This window comes from Ascaphus truei, chromosome 6, assembly GCF_040206685.1.
Source record: "Ascaphus truei isolate aAscTru1 chromosome 6, aAscTru1.hap1, whole genome shotgun sequence".
NCBI lineage: Eukaryota > Metazoa > Chordata > Amphibia > Anura > Ascaphidae > Ascaphus > Ascaphus truei.
Window position 1 is genome coordinate 63,707,372 of NC_134488.1, and position 23,485 is coordinate 63,730,856.

At 46.9% G+C, this 23,485-nt stretch overlaps 2 protein-coding genes across 3 annotated transcripts; both read right to left on the reverse strand.

Moving 5' to 3' along the window:
• Window positions 1-5,732: 5,732 nt before the first annotated feature.
• Window positions 5,733-10,475, reverse strand: LOC142497166 (gap junction alpha-4 protein-like). The gene is made up of 2 exons (XM_075604605.1): window positions 10,363-10,475; window positions 5,733-6,808 (listed from the first exon to the last, which is right to left on the reverse strand). The coding sequence occupies exon 2, from the start codon at window positions 6,788-6,790 to the stop codon at window positions 5,768-5,770; it is 1,023 nt and encodes a 340-aa protein (XP_075460720.1). The 5' UTR covers window positions 6,791-6,808; window positions 10,363-10,475; the 3' UTR covers window positions 5,733-5,767.
• A 2,941-nt stretch (window positions 10,476-13,416) lies between these two features.
• LOC142497167 (gap junction alpha-8 protein-like) lies at window positions 13,417-21,976 on the reverse strand. 2 transcript variants are annotated; one of them, XM_075604606.1, is made up of 2 exons: window positions 21,867-21,976; window positions 13,417-15,397 (listed from the first exon to the last, which is right to left on the reverse strand). In XM_075604606.1, the coding sequence occupies exon 2, from the start codon at window positions 15,393-15,395 to the stop codon at window positions 14,724-14,726; it is 672 nt and encodes a 223-aa protein (XP_075460721.1). In that variant the 5' UTR covers window positions 15,396-15,397; window positions 21,867-21,976; the 3' UTR covers window positions 13,417-14,723. The 2 variants fall into 2 exon arrangements, with proteins under 2 accessions (XP_075460721.1, XP_075460722.1); XM_075604607.1 differs by lacking the exon at window positions 21,867-21,976 and adding an exon at window positions 17,578-17,810.
• Window positions 21,977-23,485: the final 1,509 nt, after the last annotated feature.

A 23,485-nucleotide genomic window follows, 5' to 3' on the forward strand; every position in this document is an offset into this window, starting at 1 on the left:
CCTTTCCCTGGGAAACAAAATAAAATCAGTTTAGGGTCTCTTCTCTCTGTACCCCTGAACTGTTCTATGCATAGTATAGGGATATCTGTTGAGTGGCAGGGTTGGCAGCACTCCCCCCGATAAATACATTTGTTGCACTACAGCTGTCTCCATTTTGGTACTGGTCTGTTAAGGATTGTAACCCCTTCAATAGCAGAATATCCAGGGACCCACTGCAGGGCAATGCACTGCAGGTGTCATGGACAGTGAAAGGGTTAACCCGTGATGTGAATAATGATTCTGTATTATTGGTATTCTGGTAAATACAAAACATTAGCAGCATCTCAGAGTTCATTTAGAGTTAAGTAACTCATATGTATACTATGGATGGAAATATACAGGCAGCTCAGCAGCAAAAATGTCATAAAGAGATACATTTTAATTTGACATCTTTGTCTCCATCTAGCAAGATTGGCCCCGCGTGTGTCAGCTTGTGATTTGGGGAGGGTCAGTAAGGGCATATATTATATAGAGATGTCAAATCTGCACAATTTTCCCCCTTTTCTTTGCTCCAAAAATACACAGAGGGATCTTTGTGTCAACACAAAACTAACACTAGGTGTATCATAGAAAATAAAAATGCAAAGAATGTAATTTTATTCTTTGATACATTCAGTGCAATTTTGCAAGTTTGCCCTAAAACAAAACCTGCCAGGTTTGACGTGGTGTGATCCGAGATTAACAGCTTTCTGGCGGGAGCACAAAATGGAGCAGTAGTGTTGTTCCATCTCCTGCCTTTGCGCCAGATCCTTTATGAACATAGCAACATAAGATAGTAACGGAGTAAATTATGTTAAACAAAAAACATAATGATATACTGTATCCATCATCCTTTGGTAAAGTCTAACTGGAAATACTAATGATATTTTCCATACTCTGCCGGCACTGGCTCAGTGAGTCTGTCACCAACAATCATTGTTGCAGGGAGTCTCCGGAGCTGAACCCCATTCATTTCAGTGCCGGGAACCCCCACGCTCTCCCAAGATACACACCTCCGAAGGGGGTGCTGGCATCCTGGCAAAATGTAAAGCCCCCAGCCATGTTTGCCAAGAGGAAGCCTCACCGGGTGATGTCACGGCTTCCTATTGGCCTGCAGGGCACGGGAGTTTGGAGATACCGCCATTACGTGATCCCTGGCAGCCACGCGGAGCGTCTACCGGCACCCCCTATGGAGATCTCTATCTTCAGAAGCAGGGCATCCTGCAGCTGAAATTAATGGGGTTCAGCTCCCGAGACCCCCTGCATCAATACTGTGTTAAAAAATAAAATCGCCTGCTTGGATTGCTGCTTTAATGCTTCAGTCCCCATATGTCCTGCAGCATAAATTGTAACCCGCAATATCACCATTTAAAAGTGTCGTTTCTGATCTTTCAGTACAAATGACCACCCATCCGCCCTTTTTGACCTTGCGCCCAAACTTCACAGTGACATCATCCAGTTCTTTTGTGTTTCCGAAGCCATCAAGAAAAATGGTACAATAGGGAACATTTTATTTTTCAGGATGGACAGTGAACTGGTTAATGATGTTGGAATTCTGTCCCTGCGGTTTAATTGCATTTTTCACCTTCCAAAAGGAAATATCACGTGCCGGTATTTGTGGATTGCTGCATCAGAACAGGGAAAGATAACAGTCACCAAATAGAGCATATACTGTAGGTGACAGTGACAACGGATTCGTTCGTCAAATTAGAGTATCGGGGATTGCACATTGTAAATAGAGGAGAAAATGACGGCAAGGTACATCAATTATAATAAACCTCTTTATAGTATTTGATTGAAACGTCTTCTTATTGCTCCATATAATCTATCTCCTGTAACAGAGAAGTTCTAGACTGTCCAAAATGCAGTTGCTACATTTTAAGCGTGTTCCCCCCCAAATGTAATTTCCTGTGAAACGTTTTGCCAAGCCTCAAAGCGCTAGTAATGTCACCAAATTAGTAAGCGTTCAGCAAATTAATCACCAGGCCGTGAGCGAAACATAAAGTGTAGGCCTTACTTATAGTGCCAGCATTAAGCGAATCTAAGTGATTTAAGACAATTTAGCAAAAGAATCTGGCGCTTTCAGGAGGTTTCGCAAGTTACAGTAGCGTATTAACCCCAATGCACACTGACTCCATGCCTGGCGCTCCGTCTGCGAACCCTGACTGAGCTGCGACTTTTTCCGTGACCAAACAGGGGCCAAACGGTTAGCGACCTCATGCGGAAGGTTTGCACATCTGTACATGGCAAACGTGGTGTCAAGTATGTAGACAGAATGATGTTAGCAGGCACACTGTTGTAATGGCTCAATGTCGGGTTAAACATCCTCGATGCTTAGCTGAGTAGAGCCACATCTTTCTCTTTACAAGCTACCGCCTGCATTTCATATCAGAAAGAAGTTGAAAAGCCTTTTTAAGGAGAAATGTCGCAGCACGGATATAACACCAGTAATGCCATCAACCTCCCAACAAATTCGCCCATCTCATCCCTGCTATATTCCTTTGGTTCCAAATTGTTCGTATATGCCTCACGTGACCACATTATGCGGGCCCTGGATTCAAATTTTCCTTTATATACATGTCTCGCGCTATTTGAAATTACATAATGATGCATTAGATTTGTTAGAAAACTACCACATTACAACGTATTTGCTGTGTAACTTTAAGTACTGTCAGACCTTTGGTGTAGGAGCCCTTCAATTACCCCCTGTATGATCTCACGAAAAGATTTAAAGAGGCAATTCAAGCAGCTTACATTTATATATATATTTTAATATATGCAGCATTTGATTACCTTTATTGAGACCTAATTAGCTAAGCTGCCGATCGATTGGTTCTCCCGTGATCGATCAGCAAAATCATTTCAATCGGTGTAACTTAGCAGCTACAATGTATTCTTATATCACTACGGTAACATTATCTAATGTTACAGTTTGCAGCTCAAACTGCTGGGAATATTAGCAACAAATGATCACAAACAGGAAAGTGTTGCAAAGATCTTGCACTTCTGGGGATGTGGGCTAAACCTGCTATAGAAATCAAAAGTTGCTCAGTTCATGTATATAAAAACGTGCTAAAAATTGCATTGAGTTGAATTTTAAAATAAAAAAAGGTAGTAAGTATTATCTAATACTACAGAACTGATTTATTTAAAAAACAAACACACGTAGGATATTACTTGGATTGGTCCTTTTTTAATGCCCATACATACCTGCAAGGGTCAGAGCGAAGTGTCTACCTGTAGGACCCCCAGTGGCTCTGGCATGCCCAGCATAGGTGTGTGGGGTCAGGAGTGATGCCAATCTCCTCTGTGAGAGCCATGTGAAGTCCCTGGTGCCAGGAGCTGTGTGTGATAAGGGACGCAGTCAGGCTTTACCCTAACCCTATTCAAATGATACCACTTGTAAAGGAAACCATGGGACGGGCTAAGGGAGGTGCAGGATATCGGGGGTGGGCACAGGGGAGTGGAGAGTCTATTTTTTTTATTGGAGGTGTGGAGAGGTTCTTAACCCCTTTGATGCCAGATTGTCCAGCAATGCATTGAGAATGAATGTACAGTATAATGTTACTAACCCATTCCACCACTTTAACTTAAAACATTTGGGCTATAATGACCTCGCTCAGTATTTGAGGAATTACTAGCTCCATTGGTTGTGATGGCATTAGCACATGTCATAATACTGTACGTTACCAAACCCATGATACATTTAGCATAGTATTCAGTAGTAATGTTTGCACAGTGGGACACTATACCATCACGCCAAAAGTAACATATCTAGCATGCTCTGAAGGCTACATCAGAGTTCCCTCACTTAATGATCACATGGATCCTAACTGTGGCATTTTAATAAATATTCCACTACCTCATATAGTGGTTGTCTACTGGATCACACTAATAAGATACAAAAAATAATTAGTCTAACCCATACACATGATGTTTTTCTTCTAATCTTATGTGGACCATCTGAGATATAATAGCCGTTTCGGTCCTGGAGAAGTGTAGATTCTTCACATAGTAGGTTGTGTTACATTTTAACGAACAAGAGAGTTCATAGATGCAACAGTGTGCACCGAACTTTCCAAACCTCACAAGTCTCTTCAGGTTGCACAATAGCACATCTCTTAGTCTGTTAAAAGGTATAATTTACAACGCATGTGTCCATCTCAGAAATCTGACATTACAGTATCTCTTCTGAATCTCTACAGGGGGAACATGCATCGTGTCACAGCCTGGAGCATTGCTCCAAAAACAGGCACAAATTGCACTCTACGTCACTTTGTGGCAATGTATCAAGGGGCATTGCTCCAAATTGCTCCACTTGCACCAGTGAGTGTGTTGGGGAGTGGTTACAGGAAAAGTTGGGGCAAAAGAAACTTGCCACAATATTATAATGAGATGTATCAAACTTTTTACATATAACTGATAGCCTTCCTCGCTCTTTGCATCAAATACATTCTCCATGTCTGAGGTGATGTTAACATCTGATCCTGAATGATGCAAGCCAAATGTAAGAAGCAACATTAACAAGATTCATACATATGGCATAGGAGCAAACTGACGTAGAGGAACGTTTTCCCTTCGTATTTTGGAGTAGATTGTTCCTCTTGATACAGATCCCCCACCCTATGTGTTGTGTGCTTCCTGTGGCATCAGTTACCAGGCCCGGGATAGTAAAGTTACTGTACATTAAATCCCTAATCTTATACTACTAATACGATGTAGACATTCAGTGCTGTAGGGTAGTTTTCACAGAGCCACAGTTGCTGATTCCCTCTCTCCACCCATAATGTTTGTTATGAATGCCAGTTAAGTGACCCCTAATGTGGGGAAAGACTTCCCTGTTGGTTTATATTGCGAGTACGATCCATAAATAAGTCGAAGGAAGTTAATATTAGAACAGCTGTCTAGCCTGTGCTGATAAAGAGATCTTCATTTAGATTAAGCGGTCTAAAATCTTCCCCAGCACAGAGAAGAGAACCGCACAGCATAATAAGGGCCGAAATGCAAAAAAGTTTCCTTGGAATACAGAGTATACAGTATATACTGTAGTAGTGCTTTCTTTATGGATCAACAAGGGGTCATACTTTTATTAAGTAAGAATATTGCACTGACCCCTAAACTGCAATGATTTGGGATGCATTGTAATGCATCTTATAGAAAATTCACAATGGTAGCCATATTTAATTGGCCCAATAAACATTTTTTCATCAACATTTGCTTTAATATTAATATTTGACAGCACGGTTTGTGAATAGGATTTAAAAAGCAAATGTAATGGTCATTTTTTAAAAAGACATTTTTATTTTTAAATAATCTGTTTAGTACTTAAACCTCCGTTTATTCAATACCTTACTAATCCTGACATTATGGGTCTTTGGCAGGGACATTCTCAGGCAGGAGAAGGGAGCGAAACCACAGTCATGACTCCCTAGTAGAGATAAAGCATTTCAGCTTTTCCTCTGTGGCAGTGAGATAGTGCGTCGGAAATGAAAGAATGGAACATACCAAACTTGGGCAGGACAGCGCTTCCATGTCATGCAGAATCCTTGATAACATTTGTCCTTTAGAGAGCCATCCTTTGTCATAAAGTGTATAAATCCTTGTAATGTTCACCAATATGTGGGAAAAGGATAGTAAAAATGGAAGCAATGAGCAACATCTTACCCACCCCAACCCACCCATCAACCAGCAATGAAAGAGCTCAGGGTGAGAATCCCTGCCCTGCCTGGGCAATGTCAGGATCTCAAGCTTAAACATACTGTTTGTTGGAGGTGCAACTACTTGCTCTGGTAGAAGCAGACATAGGATGGCCATTGAAGGCACTATGGTCCAAAGTTGATGGGATTCCAACATTCATGGCCAGATGCTTCTCAGTGTTGTAATTGGCCCAGTTTTGCTCGTTTGACATTTTGTAGGCTGGGTATGGTAGGTGGTTCTTGTCCATGGGAAAGTAAAGGCAGGGCTTGTCCTGGACTGGGGCACTGGGCAGGTTGTAGGTTTTATCTGGGAATATACCCACTTCTTTGGGGTATTTGGCTAAGGAACAGCTCTTCACATTCCGGCAAATGCACCGTCCAACAAGATGGATCAGCTCCAGCAAATTTAGCACAAGGGCGATAAGAGACACCACCAGCATGAAGATGATGAATATGGTTTTCTCCATGGGTCGGGACACATAGCAGTACACTATATGGGGACATGGGTCCCTCTCACACTCATATTTTGGAGGCATCACAAAGCCGTAAAGGTACCACTGACCCAGCAGGAACCCAGCTTCGAAGATACTCTTGAAGATGACACTGGTGATGTAGGTGCACATCAGGGCTCCCCGGACCTTGACCCTCCCGTCTTCCTGGACGCAGAGTTTCAGGCGTTTCATCTCTATGTCAACTATGGAATGGTCCACCTGCTCATCTTTGTCCTCCAGAGCCCTCAGTTCATTCTCCTTCTGCCTCAGCTTCTCATCCCTTCTGGACAGGTAGATAATGTGGCCCAGGTAGACCAGGGTGGGGGTGCTGACAAAGAGGAACTGCAGCACCCAGTAGCGGACATGGGAGATGGGGAACGCCTTGTCGTAGCAGACATTAGTGCAGCCTGGCTGCTTAGTGTTGCAGATAAAGTCTGACTGCTCGTCTCCCCAAACCGACTCCCCAGCCAGGCTTAGGATTAAGATGCGGAAGATAAATAACACCATGAGCCAGATTTTTCCAATGGCTGTGGAATGCTCCTGCACTTGATCCAACAGCTTTTCAAGAAAGCCCCAATCTCCCATAGTGCCTGGATGTAGTTCCTGCAATTCAGAACCACAGAAGTGAATTGTTAGTAATACAAATGTCTTACACACACACACACACACACACACACACACACACACACACACACACACACACACACACACACACACACACACACACACACACACACACACACACACACACACACACACACACACACACACACTACTTCCAAAGGCTGCTCCCCTTACAGCTGTCTTGATTCAGACATTCCCAAAATTATCAGTAGTATGTTAGGTGTTAATTTAAATCAGTCCCACCCACCATGTCACATTAGTCTGTACATGCAACCCCATGTTGGTGTCTGGTATATTTCACCATGGCTTGGGTTAATCTTCTAGTTTATGCTGCTAACACTGGGGGACACACAGCCTGGAATATTTAAAGCTCGATTATACATTGGAGAAGGGGAGATACTGCAGGAGGGAAGAGAACAAGCAAAATAAAACCTAGTAGGTGGGATAGTCTAGTCTAGGCTGAGCTATATATTTCATCTCAATGCGTCACTGTGCCAACCTACCGTGGGAGGGACAGACTCAATGGTCCATTCCAAACCTCTTGGCTGTGAAATTATCCTTACCATCAGCCTAAGCTAATTCAGTTAAAAATAACTGTTACTTTTATTACATAAAGTCTGTAACATTGCAAAGTTTTGGTGATAAACTTGCACCTCAAAGCTGGAATTTTATAAAGTGAGATTATAGATAAAAACAAATCTATATCGAGCTTGCCTTCCAAGTGTATTCTGTTCTGTCCTAGTGACTTTTGAGGTGATCCGTAGAGGTATTTTGTGTCAATGTCACTGTCATGCTACTATGAAATGGCTTAGGGTCCTTTTTGTCTGTCTTATCCCTTCACATTACTGTGGATGTGAGAAAACATGTAGGAAAGGAAATAAAACAAACAGTCACCCTGTGTGTTAGTGTAAAGTGACAGCTCCGTCCCCATTATTTATGGTGCTTTGTTTTAATGAGTCAGCTCCCAAACCTGTGTAAATACATCATATCCTTCCTGGAAGGCTCTGTGATCTCAGGCACAGAAGGGGAAGACGTGTGCCCTGTCTTATCGTTCACTGCTCAGCAAAATCATCAGAACAAGCTGTGTTACCACGTTATCAGTTCAGGTTTTCTGTTATTCTTTGCCTACTGCCAGGGGCGTCGCTATACAAAAATATTGCAAAGTTTAGACTGCAATGTCAGTGAGTAACATTGGAAAGCACGTTAAACAACTGGTAAAATATATACCAGAGTTTAGACTGCTCTACCCAGTTGGCTACAATGTCTACGTGAACAATAGACCCTGAGAAGTTGCCAGTGGGTAATGCTGCTGGGAATGGCTGGCACCAGTGATATTTAAGTAAACCAAAACATTACATCTACTGTGGGATCTGCGTATCATGCGTCACAGAGCCCTGTTTTGGCCTTCAGGGTAATGATAGGAGTAACATTGAGGGGAAGAGATATCTCTTGATTACTGGTTGCATCACTAACAAGAGGCCTTCCCATGGAGAGACAGAAAATGAGGGCAGGTAAGGGCTGTTTGTCCCACCAAGTCTACCCATTTCTGCTATGATAGACTCAACCATGGCCATACATCTGAGCTTGCTACCTCTGTCGGTGTTCCTTCAGTGTATCCCAAGCATTCTTGATTTCTCTGAGTGGATTTGCTCCCTACCATGTCTGTTTGAAGGCTGTTCCTTGTACCTGACTACCCTTTTCAGCGCTTCCTCACACCCTTAGGGGTCTGAAGTGGCCGTTTGCAACCGAAAATCCCTATTGAAGTTGATAGGGGGTTTCAGCAATAGACTGTCCAAATGGCCACTTTGGATTATATACTGTAGAATCAAATCAAATAGCTTTATTGGTATGACAGAAAGCATTTCAGTATTGCCAAAGCATGAATAACAGGGGATACGGTATAATGATTGCACGGTACATGGGTAACAGTTACACACAGGGATGTGGGGGTTAGTGGGCGTCTCTCAGTCTGTGGCAGGTGCTGATATAGTGTGTATCCAGTCCTGCTGTGGTTTTGTCTTCTCCTAGGAAGATCGTTATTTTTTGGTTCTCTTTTATATTATTAAAGTTCTGGATATGAGCTGTGAGTATTTCCAAGTGGGACCTCCTCACATCGCTGGTATAGAATTACCCCCTCAATCTAGCATGGAGCGGCTTCAAAGCGAGACTCTGTGTCCTGGTGTATCCTGAGTTCTGATAACAGGAAAGCAGAACTGAGCTAAGTGTTTATTTCTCCCGCAATGTCTCTTATAAGAGACGGGACTCTCTGTACCTATTATCATAAATCAGGCAGTGGTACATTCAGTGTGTGTCTTACACTACTGTATGTGCAGGCTGTGTGTGCAGTGATGATTCCCAGATGTGCAGAAACTGTTCCCTATGCTCCGTCCCTCTGTCCTTCCCCCTGTGACTCTGCCAGCAGGCAAAGTGTTAACATGGCAGCCCACACCAGCGGTGGGTGAGTAGGTATCCGTGAGTAGGTGCTCCATGTCTATATCAGGCCTCTGTTTGTGGAAAATCTTTCTGACTTCACAGCTCTGTGACATTATCCAGAGATGCCCAGTGCAGGGAGGCAGCTAGGATTTCAGCTAACCCATGCACTGCCAGAGAGGCCTGCAATCCATTGCTACAAACTACTCTGGCTGCAAACAGGTTAACCCCTTCTCTTCTGGACTGATGCAAAAATGTCCATCAAGCTTTAGAACATTTCAGGAGTTTGGTGACCAGAACCACTCCACTTCTTTACAACGTAACCGCACGGCTTTCAACTTTGGACCAAGGGACATTTTTTCTGATTGTACAGCCGAAAACTGCTTAGCACAGCTGTGGTATATGGAAATTCTGGTATATATGTTGCTGCAGAACATGGAGACTGGATACAGTATTAGATGTATGAAGGGATATGCTAAACAGCAACATATGAAACAGAAGCAGTATTGATCCTCACAGTGATCTGATTGAGCAAATAATCATTTCTTATAATGTGCTGACAGTACACGCAGCACTGTACATATCATTTTACAGACATCAGTCACTGCCCCAAAGAGCTTGCAATCTCATTTTTGACAGGGAGATAAAGTAAATTCCCACTAGGTCACAACGGGCCAGACCCTGGGATTCAAAAGCAGTGATATTACTATGAGTATTGATCCAGGGAGAGATCACAGAAATATTTCACGACCCCATATAGTGGAACTGAGGTTTTTGCCTCATCTGGATCAATAGAAAATAAAATGCGAGTATCTCAGTTTTTAGCGAAGGTTGAACTAGATGTACACGTGTCTTTTATCAACCTCAGCTACCAAGTTACTGCAGATCCAACCCATTACTCTGCTATATACAGAGCTGCGCACATCGCCAGCGCTATATACAAAAATGCCACGGATCAGCTATGTTATGGTGCTGTGCTTCAGTTATATTACACATTAGAGTGTATGCTGTTTGGAGACGGTGTCTCATTCTGCACTGCTGCATGCTGCATACTGCCAGTTCTGTATGGAATTGTTATTAATCTGTATTGAGCGCTCACTCACCTGTGGTGGGGTCCCGCTTCCCGCTCGGAGTCTGGGATGGCTGGACAGGGGGGCAGACAGTGGTGCAAACGTTGCACCCCTATCACGAAAGGTCCAAAATGCTAGACTCCGACTTATTACTAAAGGCAGGAGGAGGGAGTGCAGGATGTATGGGGGAGGGACAGGGAAATGGGGCAGGGCAGGTTATTTTAATCCTTTACAACACTCTGCAAAGGATTGTAATATATGTCTATCACCCTCCCAGCTCACACCATGAGGTGCGCCCCCCATACCTCTCTCCCCCTCACCATGAGGTGCACCCCTCAAACCTCTCTCCCCCTCACCATGATGTGCGCCCCTCAAACCTCTCTCCTCCCCCCTCACTATGAGTTTCGCCCCTCAAACCTCTCTCCCCCTCACCATGAGGTGCGCCCCTCATACCTCTCTCCTCCCCCCCACTATGAGTTGCGCCACTCATACCTCTCTCCTCCCCCCCCACTATGTGGTGCGCCCCCCATACCTCTCTCCTCCCCCCCCACTATGAGGTGCGCCCCTCATACCTCTTTCCCCCTCACCATGTGGTGCGCCCCTCATACCTCTCACCTCCCCCCCCACTATGAGGTGCGCCCCTCATACCTCTCACCTCCCCCCCACTATGAGGTGCGCCCCTCATACCTCTCTCCCCCTCACCATGTGGTGTGCCCCTCATACCTCTCACCTCCCCCCTCACTATGAGGAGCGCCCCTCATACCTCTCTCCTCCCCCCTCACCATGAGGTGCGCCCCTCATACCTCTCTCCTCCCCCCTCACTATGAGGTGCGCCCCTCATACCTCTCTCCCCCTCACCATGTGGTGCGCCCCTCATACCTCTCACCTCCCCCCTCACTATGAGGTGTGCCCCTCATACCTCTCTCCTCCCCCTCACCATGAGGTGCGCCCCTCATACCTCTCTCTTCCCCCCTCACTGATGTGTGCCCCTCATACCTCTCTACTCCCCCCTCACTATGATGTGCGCCCCTCATACCTCTCTCCTTACTATGAGTTGCGTCCCTCATACCTCTCTCCTCACTATGAGTTGCGATCCTCATACCTCTCCCCCTCACTGTGAGGTGTGCCCCTCATACTTCTCCCCCCTCACTATGAGGTGCGATCCTCATACCTCTCCCCCCTCACTATCAGGTGTGCCCCTCATACCTATCTCCTCCCTCCTCACTGAGGTGCACCCCTCATACCTCTCTCCTCCCCCCTCACTATGAGGTGCGCCCCTCATACCTCTCACACCCTCACCATGAGGTGCGCCCCTCATACCACTCTCCTCCCCCCTCACTATGAGTTGCACCCCTCATACCTTTCACTTCCACCCTCACTATGAGGTAAGCCCCTCATACCTCTCTCCTCCCCCCTCACTGTGTGGTGTGCCCCTCATACTTCTCCCCCCTCACTATCAGGTGCGCCCCTCATACCTCTCACCTCCCCCTCACTGTGAAGTGCCCCCTCACACCTCTCCCCCCTCACTGTGTGATGCGCCCCCTCATACCTCTCTCCTCCCCCCTCACTATGAGGTAAGCACCTCTCCCCCCTCTCACTGGGAGATGCCCCCCTCATACCTCTCACATCCCCCCTCACTCTGAGATGCCCCCCTAATACCTAGGATTGCCAGGTGTCATCCAAAAATACTGGACACAATGGTGAAAGGTACGAAGCGCTTGAGAAAAGTCAGTGGGGTGGGGTCTGTGGAGAGTGTGCCCTCCCCAGAATCATCATCATCATCTCATTCCCCCCTCATCATCTCATCTCCCCCCCATAATCATCTCATTTCCCACTCACATCATCATCATCTAATTTCCCCCCATCATCATCCTCTCATTCCCCCCCATCATCATCATCTTATTCCCCCATCATCATCTCAGCTCCCCCATCATCATCTTATTTCCCCACCCCATCATCATAATCATCATCTTATTCCCCCATCATCATCTCTGCTCATCTCCCCCTCCCCTCCCCCAATATCATCATCATCTTATTCCCCTCCCAATATCATCATCATCTTATTCCCCTCCCAATATCATCATCTCAGGCCAAATTGTAATTTCTCTTTACCGTATCTCCTGGCAGGCCACAGACAGCACCGGAACCTATCTCTGGGCAGCCGGGGTGTGGGCTCTGACCCTGCCATCCTCTGGTCATCCTCTCCTCCACTCAGACAGCACACGAGTCCTCCTGACTGCTCCCGGCTATCGTCTGCGGCCCGCCCTCTCAACACCAGCACTTCCATCCGCCCTCGCGCTTGCCACCGCCGCCACCCTCGCGCTTGACACCGCCGCCACCCTCGCCACAATGGTAATACCGGACACATACGTGTCCAGTATTACCTCCAATTTAATACAAGACACACAGCAAAATTACCGGCCTGTCCGGTTGAAAACCGGACACTTGGCAACCCTACTCATACTTCTCACATCCCCCCTTGCTGTAAGGTGCCCCCTCATACCACTCCCCCCTCATTGTGAGGTGCACCCCTCATATCTCTCTCCTCCCCCGTCACTATGAGGTGTGCCCCTCATAGCTCTACCTCCCCCCTCACTGTGGTTCCCCCCTCATAACTCTCACCTCCCCCCTCACTATGAGGTGTGCCCCTCATGTCTCTCCCCTCACTGAGGTTCCCCCCTCATCCCTCTCTCCTCCCCCTCTCTATTAGGTGCGCCCCTCATATCTCTCTCCTCCCCCTCACTGAGGAGCACTCCTCATATCTCTCACCTCCCCCCTCACTATGAGGTGCGCCCCTCATACCTCTCCCCCCCATCACTCTGAAGTACCCCTCTCATACCTCTCTTCTCCCACCTCTGTGATATGCCCCCTTATACCTGTCTCCCCCTCTCACTGTGAGGTGCTCCCCTCATACCTCTCACCCCCCCTCCCTGTGAGAAGTCCCTTTATACCTTTAGCTGTTGGGGTGCCCTCTCCCCTCCCCCTTACTGTGAGCTGCGTCCCTCATACCTCTCCACTCTCCCCTCATTATCAGGCTGCTCTCTTTATACATATTGCCTCTCAAAATCACAGAGAAACGAGACAAGGGGTGATAACATGCAGTTTATTTGTCTGGAAAGAAATAAAGCACTCAGGATGCAGCCATATTTAACATGGCCTACAGAAAATACACATGCAAAGGGTTCTGCGTTCAAATCAGATACCTTGTGTCAAATGTAAGAGCCTTGTTAACTCAAGATTACAGGCCTCTCTGGAACTGAAATGGTTAATCCGGTTCCCTACATGGGATATGTTAGGAATGAGGAGAGAGACATAGACGATATATATATATCTCTCATTATAATAATAACTCCTAACATTTCTTCACTCCCCTAATCAGTGGTCAAGGTGTGATGGCACAAGAGAGTACCACTGCTTTTTACTTTCACACCCACAGTACCACTGCTTTTTTTATTCACAGACTTACAATTCCACGCTCCTTTGAAAGAAAGAAGAGTGAAGTGGTATTTGGCAACCCGCCCTTTTGTCAGTGAAAGGTAACGTGTGTCATTATCACCCTATCGTTTGCCAAAGAGATAAAAGCATGGATCAGGACTTGTGTGTCAGACAATTAATTTTCGTAGGAACCAGTGAAAAAGCTACTTATTTTTCCTCCCTCAAATCTAAGGGTGACTGGATCTTTCAAAGGATGCCAATGTCATTAACCCATGGAGTGCCAGAAAATCGGCAGTAGCCAAGTACCACCGACCTTCCGGATATGAACCACGTGATTGCTGGTAGAGCCCCCCAGGATGCTTACGGACGGGGAGGACACTGCACTGGAGCAATGAACCCAATCTCCCTCTAGAAAACGGGCATTTCTAGCACAGAGTGCCGCCACTCAAAGAGTTATCCTAGGACCAAAGTTAATGGCAGGGACATGTTGCAAGGTTATATGTAGGTCATTGATACAATTTTTGTATAAAATAAGTTTTTTTTACCAATAAAGTTTTATTGTCTCCCTAGTAACCAGAAACTTTGGATGGTTTATTCAAACTTCACCTAGTCTCCTTTGTGATAAAACTATTCTATATACAGGGAGGTTGTTCGGTCTTTCCCCTCCCATGTTGTGTTGGGCTAATGATGGCAAGCATAATTACTTGAAAAAGATTAAGGGGAAAGTACAATAATAACCAGATACCATTTGAATTAAGCAGACCCGGAGAAAACTGAAACTGATTAATTTTGCACAAGTAACACTAGAATCTACGGGTTTATTGCATCTTTCTAAGGAAGCCGTTGCAGTGATAAAGTTGTTTTAAAATAACCTTTTTGACCAGCTGCGTGGTATTGCTACTGCAATGAAGGAAGAGTACATAATATACAGGTGATCTTTAATAAAGCTGGGAAAATGCTCATTTGTGCAGTCTCCGTAGCACCAGGAAAAGCATCTCTAGCAGGGTGAGGAGCAGGGATGCCCCGGTTTGCCCTAACACAAGGGCGATGAAGATGTTTTTCTTGGTGGGGTTTGGGATGAAGCAGTCTATATTATGTGGGCAAGGCTCCTTCTGGCAAACAAAGCTGCCTGGCACCTTAAATCCCAGGAAGTAGTACTGGCCCACTATACAGCCAGCCTCCAAGAGCACCTTGATCAGGAGGCTGAGGATATAAAAGCGCGGGAGAGTCCTAGGGTTGGACCCGTGCAGCTCAGGCGGACTGGTGACGTTTGCGGTATCCTCAGGAGAGGTTGGCAACCACTCTACCTTCTTGGCATGGGGGTCTTGTACCATCTGGGGCACACAGATGGAGGTACCCAGGTAGAGTAGAGAAGGACAGGTGACCAAAAGGAGATGCAGGAACCAGTATTGTGGGTAGGTCATTGGGGAGAAGGATCCATAGCACGTGGTGCTGCACCCGGGTTGATGGCTGTTACACACAAAATGAGATGCTTCCCCCGCCCACACGGACGTCTCAGCCAGCGCCAGCGTCAGCACACGGACCAGGAAGAGGACTGGGAGCCAGACTCTGCCCACGAGTGTGGCGTGTCTCAGTGCCCGCTCGCTCAGGGCCAGCACCCGCATTGCCATCTCTGTGCAAAAGGAAAGAGGATACAGGTTTGTCCAATCTCCCATAAACCCTCGTCGCTGCCGTACTGGGCCAGAACCACAGCTCAGGACAATATATTGCCGTTCCTGCAGCTGCCAAGGGGTTGAAAGTGCAACCTGTAAAACAGTGTGTTTTAAAAAGACCCTGAATTACAAAGAACTCCTAAATAAATGCAGCAGGTGCTCTACATATTTATTTGGTACATTTTGTTATATACACTAAAGTTAGGACAAAAGTAAGCTTGGGGTGGTGATAGGTTAAATAAGAAGTTCTCAATTCCTGTCCTCAAGAACACAGAGAACAGGTCAGGTTTTCAGGATATCCCAGCTTCAGCACCGGTGGCTTAAATCAGTGCCTCAGCCGAAGACGGACCCACCTGTGCTGAAGCAGAGATATTCTGAAAACCTGACCTGTTGGAGGATCCTGAGGACTGGAGTTGGGAACCTCAGGGTTAAATGGCAGTGATTAATGTGTTAAAGGATAAATCGTAAGGGACATTTATCACAGACAAACACAGAAGATGGCTGTTACTGTACATACTCCCATTAATACTTATCTAATGCACTTTACTGCCACAGCTACCAGTGCCCCCTGTTAAAGACTCTTTGGCCATCAAAGTATGAATGAATTAAACGAAGGTAGAGTTAAAAAATGAAATATGAAACGTAATAACGCACGCTTACATGTATAGTGTAGATCATCAAAATGCCTTCCATTTTGTGATGATAAATGCGTTCTTTTTACTGCATGCATTAAAAATGTGTGTATTGCATGGTTTGGGAACTCTTGTGATACTTTGCTGCACGCTGGGATATAAATTCATTCTTCCCGCATATTAGACACATGCTGGCAGCTCTGCCATCAGGGGGAGTGCGCCAGGGCAGCAGTCAGGCCCAGCCGCAGTGGATGCTTGCTTGGGTGACAGGGGCCTCTTCCTCTGCAGGGCCGGAAGCTGAACAGGCTTCCTGTGCCAGCCGATTCGCCCCCTCCCCCCGCTTAACAATCATGTCACAGGGTCGGGCGATAGGCTGATGGGGGAGTGCATGGAAGGAAGAGTGAAAGGTGGGATGGAGTTTAGAAGGGGTGGGCCACAGGTGAAGCCAGGAGTTGGGCAGCTCTGGAAGGGAGAAGAGAGCATGAGAGGGGCATTGGAGCAGTGATCAGGGAGAAAGGCAAAGCTCCCAAGTGGAGTCACCACAGCAATCTCCACAATCCCATGAGCGAACTGCCTCTTAGAGGCAGAGGGTACGAAATATGACATTCTCCGATAAGGAGAATTAAATATCAGTAGGAAAAGTGGCAGAGGGCGAAGACCAAATTCTTGGCCAAACAGCTCATAAAACCGGTATACAGTAACTAAACAACCGCCACTGGCTCAGAATTGCTAAAGCAGTAAACAGCTTTGGTATCCTACCTTCTGAGGCGCAACACAGAAAAAAACAAAAAAACACTATACGCGAGCACACAAGAGGCATATGTATGTCAATTTTGGAATCTTGAAGTTATACACTATCTGAATATCATTGCAGTTGATGAGTGTTCACGGACACCAACTTTAATGTATATATTGTGTAGCCTCAAATTCAAAAATCATTACTCGCCCACCTACACCTGGGTTTATAACCAGAAGAAATAAGATGTTACTGTTGCTAAAATAAAAAACACATGGAAAATGTACTTTAACATCTCATATAATTACATACTTCTTCTCCACATTATGCCGTCAGTAATTAATGCTATTGTAGCATGTAAAAATATGATTTTTTTTTTAAATAACACTAATTATACCCGTAAACAAATCTCTTGCTTAGGGAGTGATTAAATGCACAATGGTAAGCGGGATTCTCAATCATCATCATAAAAGGTCTTTAACACTAACATCAAATTTATTTATTTTTGCCTGGTGGGGTTCTTACTACCTCCATAATATACTGCACATGGGGTATGAGGAGCAATGGAGATCTCTTATGTCCGTGAAATTCCGTGTCATTGACACCCATTGTCATTCCATTTTATGTTTGTCACGGGAGACCGGGCAATTTACACCTTTTTACCAGGATCATTCATTGAGCAAAATAAGGTAATGAAATAAATTGAAGTTTATTCGCACAAATTCGCTTACACGCAATGATACACAAAATACAGACTAAAAGACACACTTACTTTGGGACTGGGGTCGAAAACTAGACTTTCCTTGGTGCAGGGAACTCAGTAGATGAGTTTTACCCTGACCGGGACTTAGCCCAGAATTCCCTGGAACTCAAATCGGCATAAAGTTCCACACGCCACCGATCCCTTCTCCACTGAGAACTCGGACTTTCTTGACCGTGAGTTACTCCAAATCGGCATAAAATCCCAGCCGTGTCCAACTACGTTCGATTTTGAGAACTTGGGTGCAAAAGTCGGGACTTAGACTCTGGCAGGCAGGCTTCTCAGGCTTGAAATCGAAGCCGGTTGCTCTGCTATTCGCGCAAGAGCAACTTTGAAAAGCCCGCCCGCACTGTTACTACTGGAGAACTACAATCTGATTGGCTCACAGATTCTTACAGTATTCTGAGTTTCATTCACAAAACTCAGCAGCCAATCATCGCATGGGAAAATTCCCAAGCAACCAATCAGAGCCAAGCTGGCTAGAAAAGCCGGGTCAGCGGGAAATCTGTAATAGCCAAGGGGCATGTGCAAGTTTGCCACCTTCGTCCCTGGCTATCTCCATGCCACCCGCTGGGACAGGCTCCACCAGGTCTGGCAGAGCAAGTGGCAGCCCGGACGACTGCCATTGATCTCTGGACCTGGTTCTCCACCTTCCCCTGCTGCCCAAATGCTCCCTCCTCACTACGCTGACTCTCTCATCCCTCGATCTCGGCTTGGACCTCGACCTGCCAGACCTCTCGTATCCTCGACCCTCAGCCACGTCAACCACCACGATTCTTCTATCCCCGGATCCAGCAAGTATCTTGGTTACTAAAGTCTCCTGGCGTGGCTACGCAATCTACCACATCCCGGACACGGTCCCTCTGCTGCAGGTGCGGGTTACTATACGTCCCACCTCAGTAAAAGGACGGGTCTGGTCTGCGGGCAGCACTACCGTGACAGAGAGCCTGGTTACCCCCTACCGTCATACTGTACACGGGGGTTGAGGAGAAATGGAGATCTCTTATGTCCGTGGAATTCAGTGCCATTGACACCCATTGTCATTCCATTTTATGATCGCCTATCCAAGGCTGGCATTGGGCCTTTCTTCCCTGGGGTAGGTGATAAAAATGAGTATATTTTTTGGCAGTAGTCACAAATTTCACGTTAGTGTCAAAAGTGGCAAAAAGAACGCATTGTCGGTAAATGTACAGCACAAATATTGCATTGCCGTACTGGCTGCGATAACACCATAATGACTTGCATAGATAAAATATATCTATATGGTGATTTTTTTCGAGGCGTTAATACTGCATCTTTGGCTCCTCATAGTTTGATGACTAGGCCAGGAATGGCCAACTCCAGTCTTCAAGAGCCACCAACAGATCAGGTTTTAAGGCTATACTTGCTTCAGCACAGGTGGTTGAGTCAAAGACTGAGCCTTTTGAAGACTGGAGTTGGCCACCCCCTGCTCTAGGCCTTTATCTCGCTCGGCCTCGGGTAGCAGAAAGTAGCTCCTTGGAACAGTGATATGCCCGTAGTGGTAGCTTCACTGTCTGACGTGGGGGAGTAGAATGGGAGACTGTATTAGCTCTTTGTGATCTTGTACCACATAGGAATTAGACTGTGAGTGCTTTGGCTCTATATACACAGTGTTCGTAAACTGTGTGTATGTGCTTACTGCCAGTGCTATGAAAAAAATGCTAATGGGATAGGGAGTACAGCCATATTATCATTTGCAAAGCGACAGTTCCGCTTCCGAAGTAAAGAATAAGGGACTGGTTCTGAGAAACGCTTCCGTTTTTAAGGAAAATATTCTACAACCTAAATGTTCTCTTTAATGAAGAATATGGGTAGCTCCGCTGGCTAATACTGTAATACAGGGGAGTGCAATATTTTTTACCTGCGCTTCCCCCCTTAACTCGGCTCCGGCATCATGTTGCCATGGCAACGTGACGTCACATGACCTGACAGCGTCAAATGGCGACACATCTCCAGAAGCCGTCTGAGCCAAGGTAAGTGCAGTTTACAGAGGTCTTCGCCGCTTCACCGGCATTTAATTTAAGTGCCTTCGGGATGTGGTGGCTACTGAGTGTGTGTGGTGCGTTACCTGTGGCTCACAGGAGGCCTGAACCTCTGCTGCTGGAAGCCTGGGGTGTGCCTGATCCGTCTGGTGACAGCGCCTCCACCTGCGCGGGATCCTACTATGTTGAATAACCCCGTCACAGGACCCAATGCAATAATACGCAAACTGATAAAGATAACAGTTTACTGCATGCATATGAAACGGGAACAATATAATATCCACACCAAATAGGCCAGGCACGGCCATAACTCCACAGTGTCCTCCAACACAATGTCCACACTCGGATGGGATATCCCCCCAAAGTACTGAGGTGCCCCTGGGCACCCAACCACCCTGGTGTCCACAAGAATCAACCCACCCAATGTGTGCGATACCGCTGCCCACAACCCGTATTAAAGTTAGTGCACTTGCAGGTGTGATACCTGCCAGGTACTCCAGCAACCGGTAGCGCTGACTGAAGATAAAGGGGCCATCCGGTCCCACGCCGTCGTCGTCAGCAGCGATGAGTCCGCCTCCACATTGGGTGGTGTCTAGCTGGAGGAACCCACCATGAAGAGAGTCTCTTATCTGTGGGGTGATCTGGTCCCAGACCACAGGATTGACAGTTCGCCGCCGCGTCTTGGCTGTGTCTCCCACATTTGGCACTACAGGGGCAGTGTCCCTATCTAATGGGCCTGTCCCTGCAGCAACCACAAGCTTAGGGGAGTCGGGGCCTAGCTGGGCCTAAGGGAGTCTCTGGCCTAGTGCAGGGGCCACAGACACCCTGCACACATACCTCCTACCCTCTTCTTGAACCAGCACCGACTGGCGTGGTCCTCAGCGCACGAAATGTAGCAATGTGAGAGCAGGAGAATCCAGGAGCCCTATTGGCTGTAGTGCAGGAGGTGATCCACAGTGCCGGGGGCTGCTGGGAACTGTAGTTCCCCTGCGGGGCTTATTGGTAATGGCCACCACAACCAGGCCTGGTCTGCGCAATGCGACTCCTGCGCCAGTCCCAACGTGGCGGCACCCGCGGAGCCTCCGGAGTGCTCCCTGCACATTGCCCCCACTTCTCTGCTCTTATCGGAGGTTCTCCCAGCTGGTGGGAGGTAAGCATGGAACCAAGCGGGATGCCCGGTGGGGAGACCTGGACACACACACACCTTAGCTGCTTGCAAATGCACTTACCAGAACGTCCTTTTGTCTCTGTAAATTCTCCATACTTACAACTTAGAGTGTAAGCTCTTCGGGCAGGGACTCCTTTTCCTATTGTGTTATGTCTGAAGCGCTTATTCCCACTATGTGTTATAATATTATGTCACGTATATTACTGCTGTAAATGTCACGTGCCAAATGGGGCAATAAGAAGCCGCAACGCAATCTGCCTCTTGGCCCACGTGACGCAGGGGATTTAAATAGCAGGAAGCGCCGGCTTTACCAGGAAGGATCCTGGGAGCCAGGGGATCACAGGAGCTGAAATTAACATGGTTGAGCTCCAGGGACCCCCGCTTCCCATCCTGATAAGAAACAAATAAAATAATAATAGATGGGGGAGGGAGGGTAGGGGAGGTACTGCTTTTTCATTATTAATTACGGAGAGCCAGTACAGTACTCCAGGCACAAGAGAAGGGGAGCGAGAAAAAGAGAGTAAAGGAGGGAGAGGCAGAGGCAGAGGGAGAGGGAGAGGGAGAGGCAGAGGCAGAGGGAGAGGCAGAGGGAGAGGCAGAGGGAGAGGCAGAGGGAGAGGCAGAGGCAGAGGGAGAGGGAGAGGCAGGGGCAGAGGGAGAGGCAGAGGGAGAGGGAGAGGCAGAGGCAGAGGGAGAGGCAGAGGCAGAGGGAGAGGCAGAGGCAGAGGGAGAGGCAAAGGGAGAGGCAGAGGGAGAGGCAGGGGCAGAGGCAGAGGCAGAGGGAGAGGCAGAGGGAGAGGCAGATACAGAGGCAGAGGCAGAGGCAGAGGCAGAGGCAGAGGGAGAGGGAGAGGGAGAGGGAGAGGGAGAGGGAGAGGGAGAGGCAGAGGCAGAGGCAGAGGCAGAGGCAGAGGGAGAGGGAGAGGCAGAGGCAGAGGCAGAGGGAGAGGGAGAGGGAGAGGGAGAGGCAGGGGCAGAGGGAGAGGGAGAATAGAAATAAGCCAAGTTTTTTTTTTTTTTTTTTTAAGAAACAACGAGATATTTCAAAATAGAAAAAATAAATAAAATCAGTGGTACTTTGTACCACCACCACGAGCCCAGATGTTCAGAAGCTGCTGATTTGTGGGTACCTGTTTCGGGAGGGTGTGGACGGCAGAGTAGCAGATTACTTGCACGGTTCTCTCTGGAATAAACAACCGAGGGAGAAAGTGAGAGAGAGGGAGATAGAAGGAATGTTACTAAACGTGGTGACGTAGCGAGAGGCGGAGGGGACGGGTTTGTCTGGTGTCCAGATATCAAAGTCTTACCCCTTTGCTTTCAGAGGGGCCAGCAATGTCTTGCGGAGCCAATCCCTTAGGCCGTGTTCAGGGTGGCTGCTACGTGACGTGCGCGCGCTTGGGTTGTTCGTGGGAGTGTTCAAACTGAAAACTCCACCGGCGGCAACGTGCAGCGTTGTTTTGCCGCTACAACCCGAGATGATATTTCGGGCTACAGTCGCGTCACGTGAGCTGGTTCAGCAAACCAGCTCCATGACACGTTCGCCCCGCCCCCGCCACGCCCCCAAACTCCGCGACCCGACTCCTGCAGCCTGAACACAAATCTCTGGGCTTCAGGAGCACGCGGGGGAGGCGCGCACAGACGCAAGCGTCCGTAGCAGCTACCCTGAACTCGGCCTTAATTGCCAGGCTGCTTAAAGCCTTTCTCTGGGCTTAAATCCCGCTACGGGGAGTGCAAGAAAAGAAGGTGTAGGAGAGGGGTGGGGGACACGCAGAGTATAGACGCATCCAACCTTATTACAATGCAAAATTAAACGTGGCGTGGTATGAACACGAAAGGTTGCCGGCATTTTACCACACTGATACTTTAACGGGAGCAGTAACATTGGCTACATCTGTGGGTGCAAGACACGGGTGGTAAAATAGCTCTGTACTGTATACACAGTAGGGACACATCCGTCTCCCATATTACAGCACTGCATGTACTCTCTGCCACTGCTGCTTCCTCCTCCTCCCGTTTCTCTGTCACTATCTGGCTGCTCCCCTCTTGCTTGTGTCTGTCACGGTCACTTCCCCTCTGCAAGTCTCCGCAGGGTTTATTCTTCGTGTATAAAATATTTACAGAACCAAGCGTAGTTTATATAAAATCTAGTGTATGTATTTATACAGAACCAAGCATAGTTTGTATATCAGACCCTTTAACATTGGGCATAGGAAAATACGTATCACTTTAGTTCCTCTACCAATATACAGGAGTTTACAAGCGAGTGGTGACCTCTTATTTATTATATGCAAATATCAGTTTTAGCAATACAATATTTGAGTGTGTTTGTATGTACTAATATATACTTGAAATACAAGTAGGGATACATTCCCAATTATATGTGGATATCAAGCTGCTGAAGTTTCCGTGATTCAACCAATGAGAGAGTCAGTGGGTACACAGACACAGAAGGTACACTTGGTTTAAAAAGTTATATGTACAGTTGGAGAATATAGGGTGAAGCTGACAAGAGTGGCGCTCTCATACAGTAACAGTGCTAGTATAACAGTGATGTGCACTTAGGTCAAACAACCATCAGAAAAAATGGTGACAGTGTGATCAATCACTAAGACCACTATTCCCACAGTGGTGGACAGTGGCAGTGACATGAAAGTGAAAATTGTAATAAAAAAAATAATATGTATATATTGAGTCCTCCACTCAACGTTCAAAAAGAAACAGACACAAGAGGACTTACATCGCAGATGTA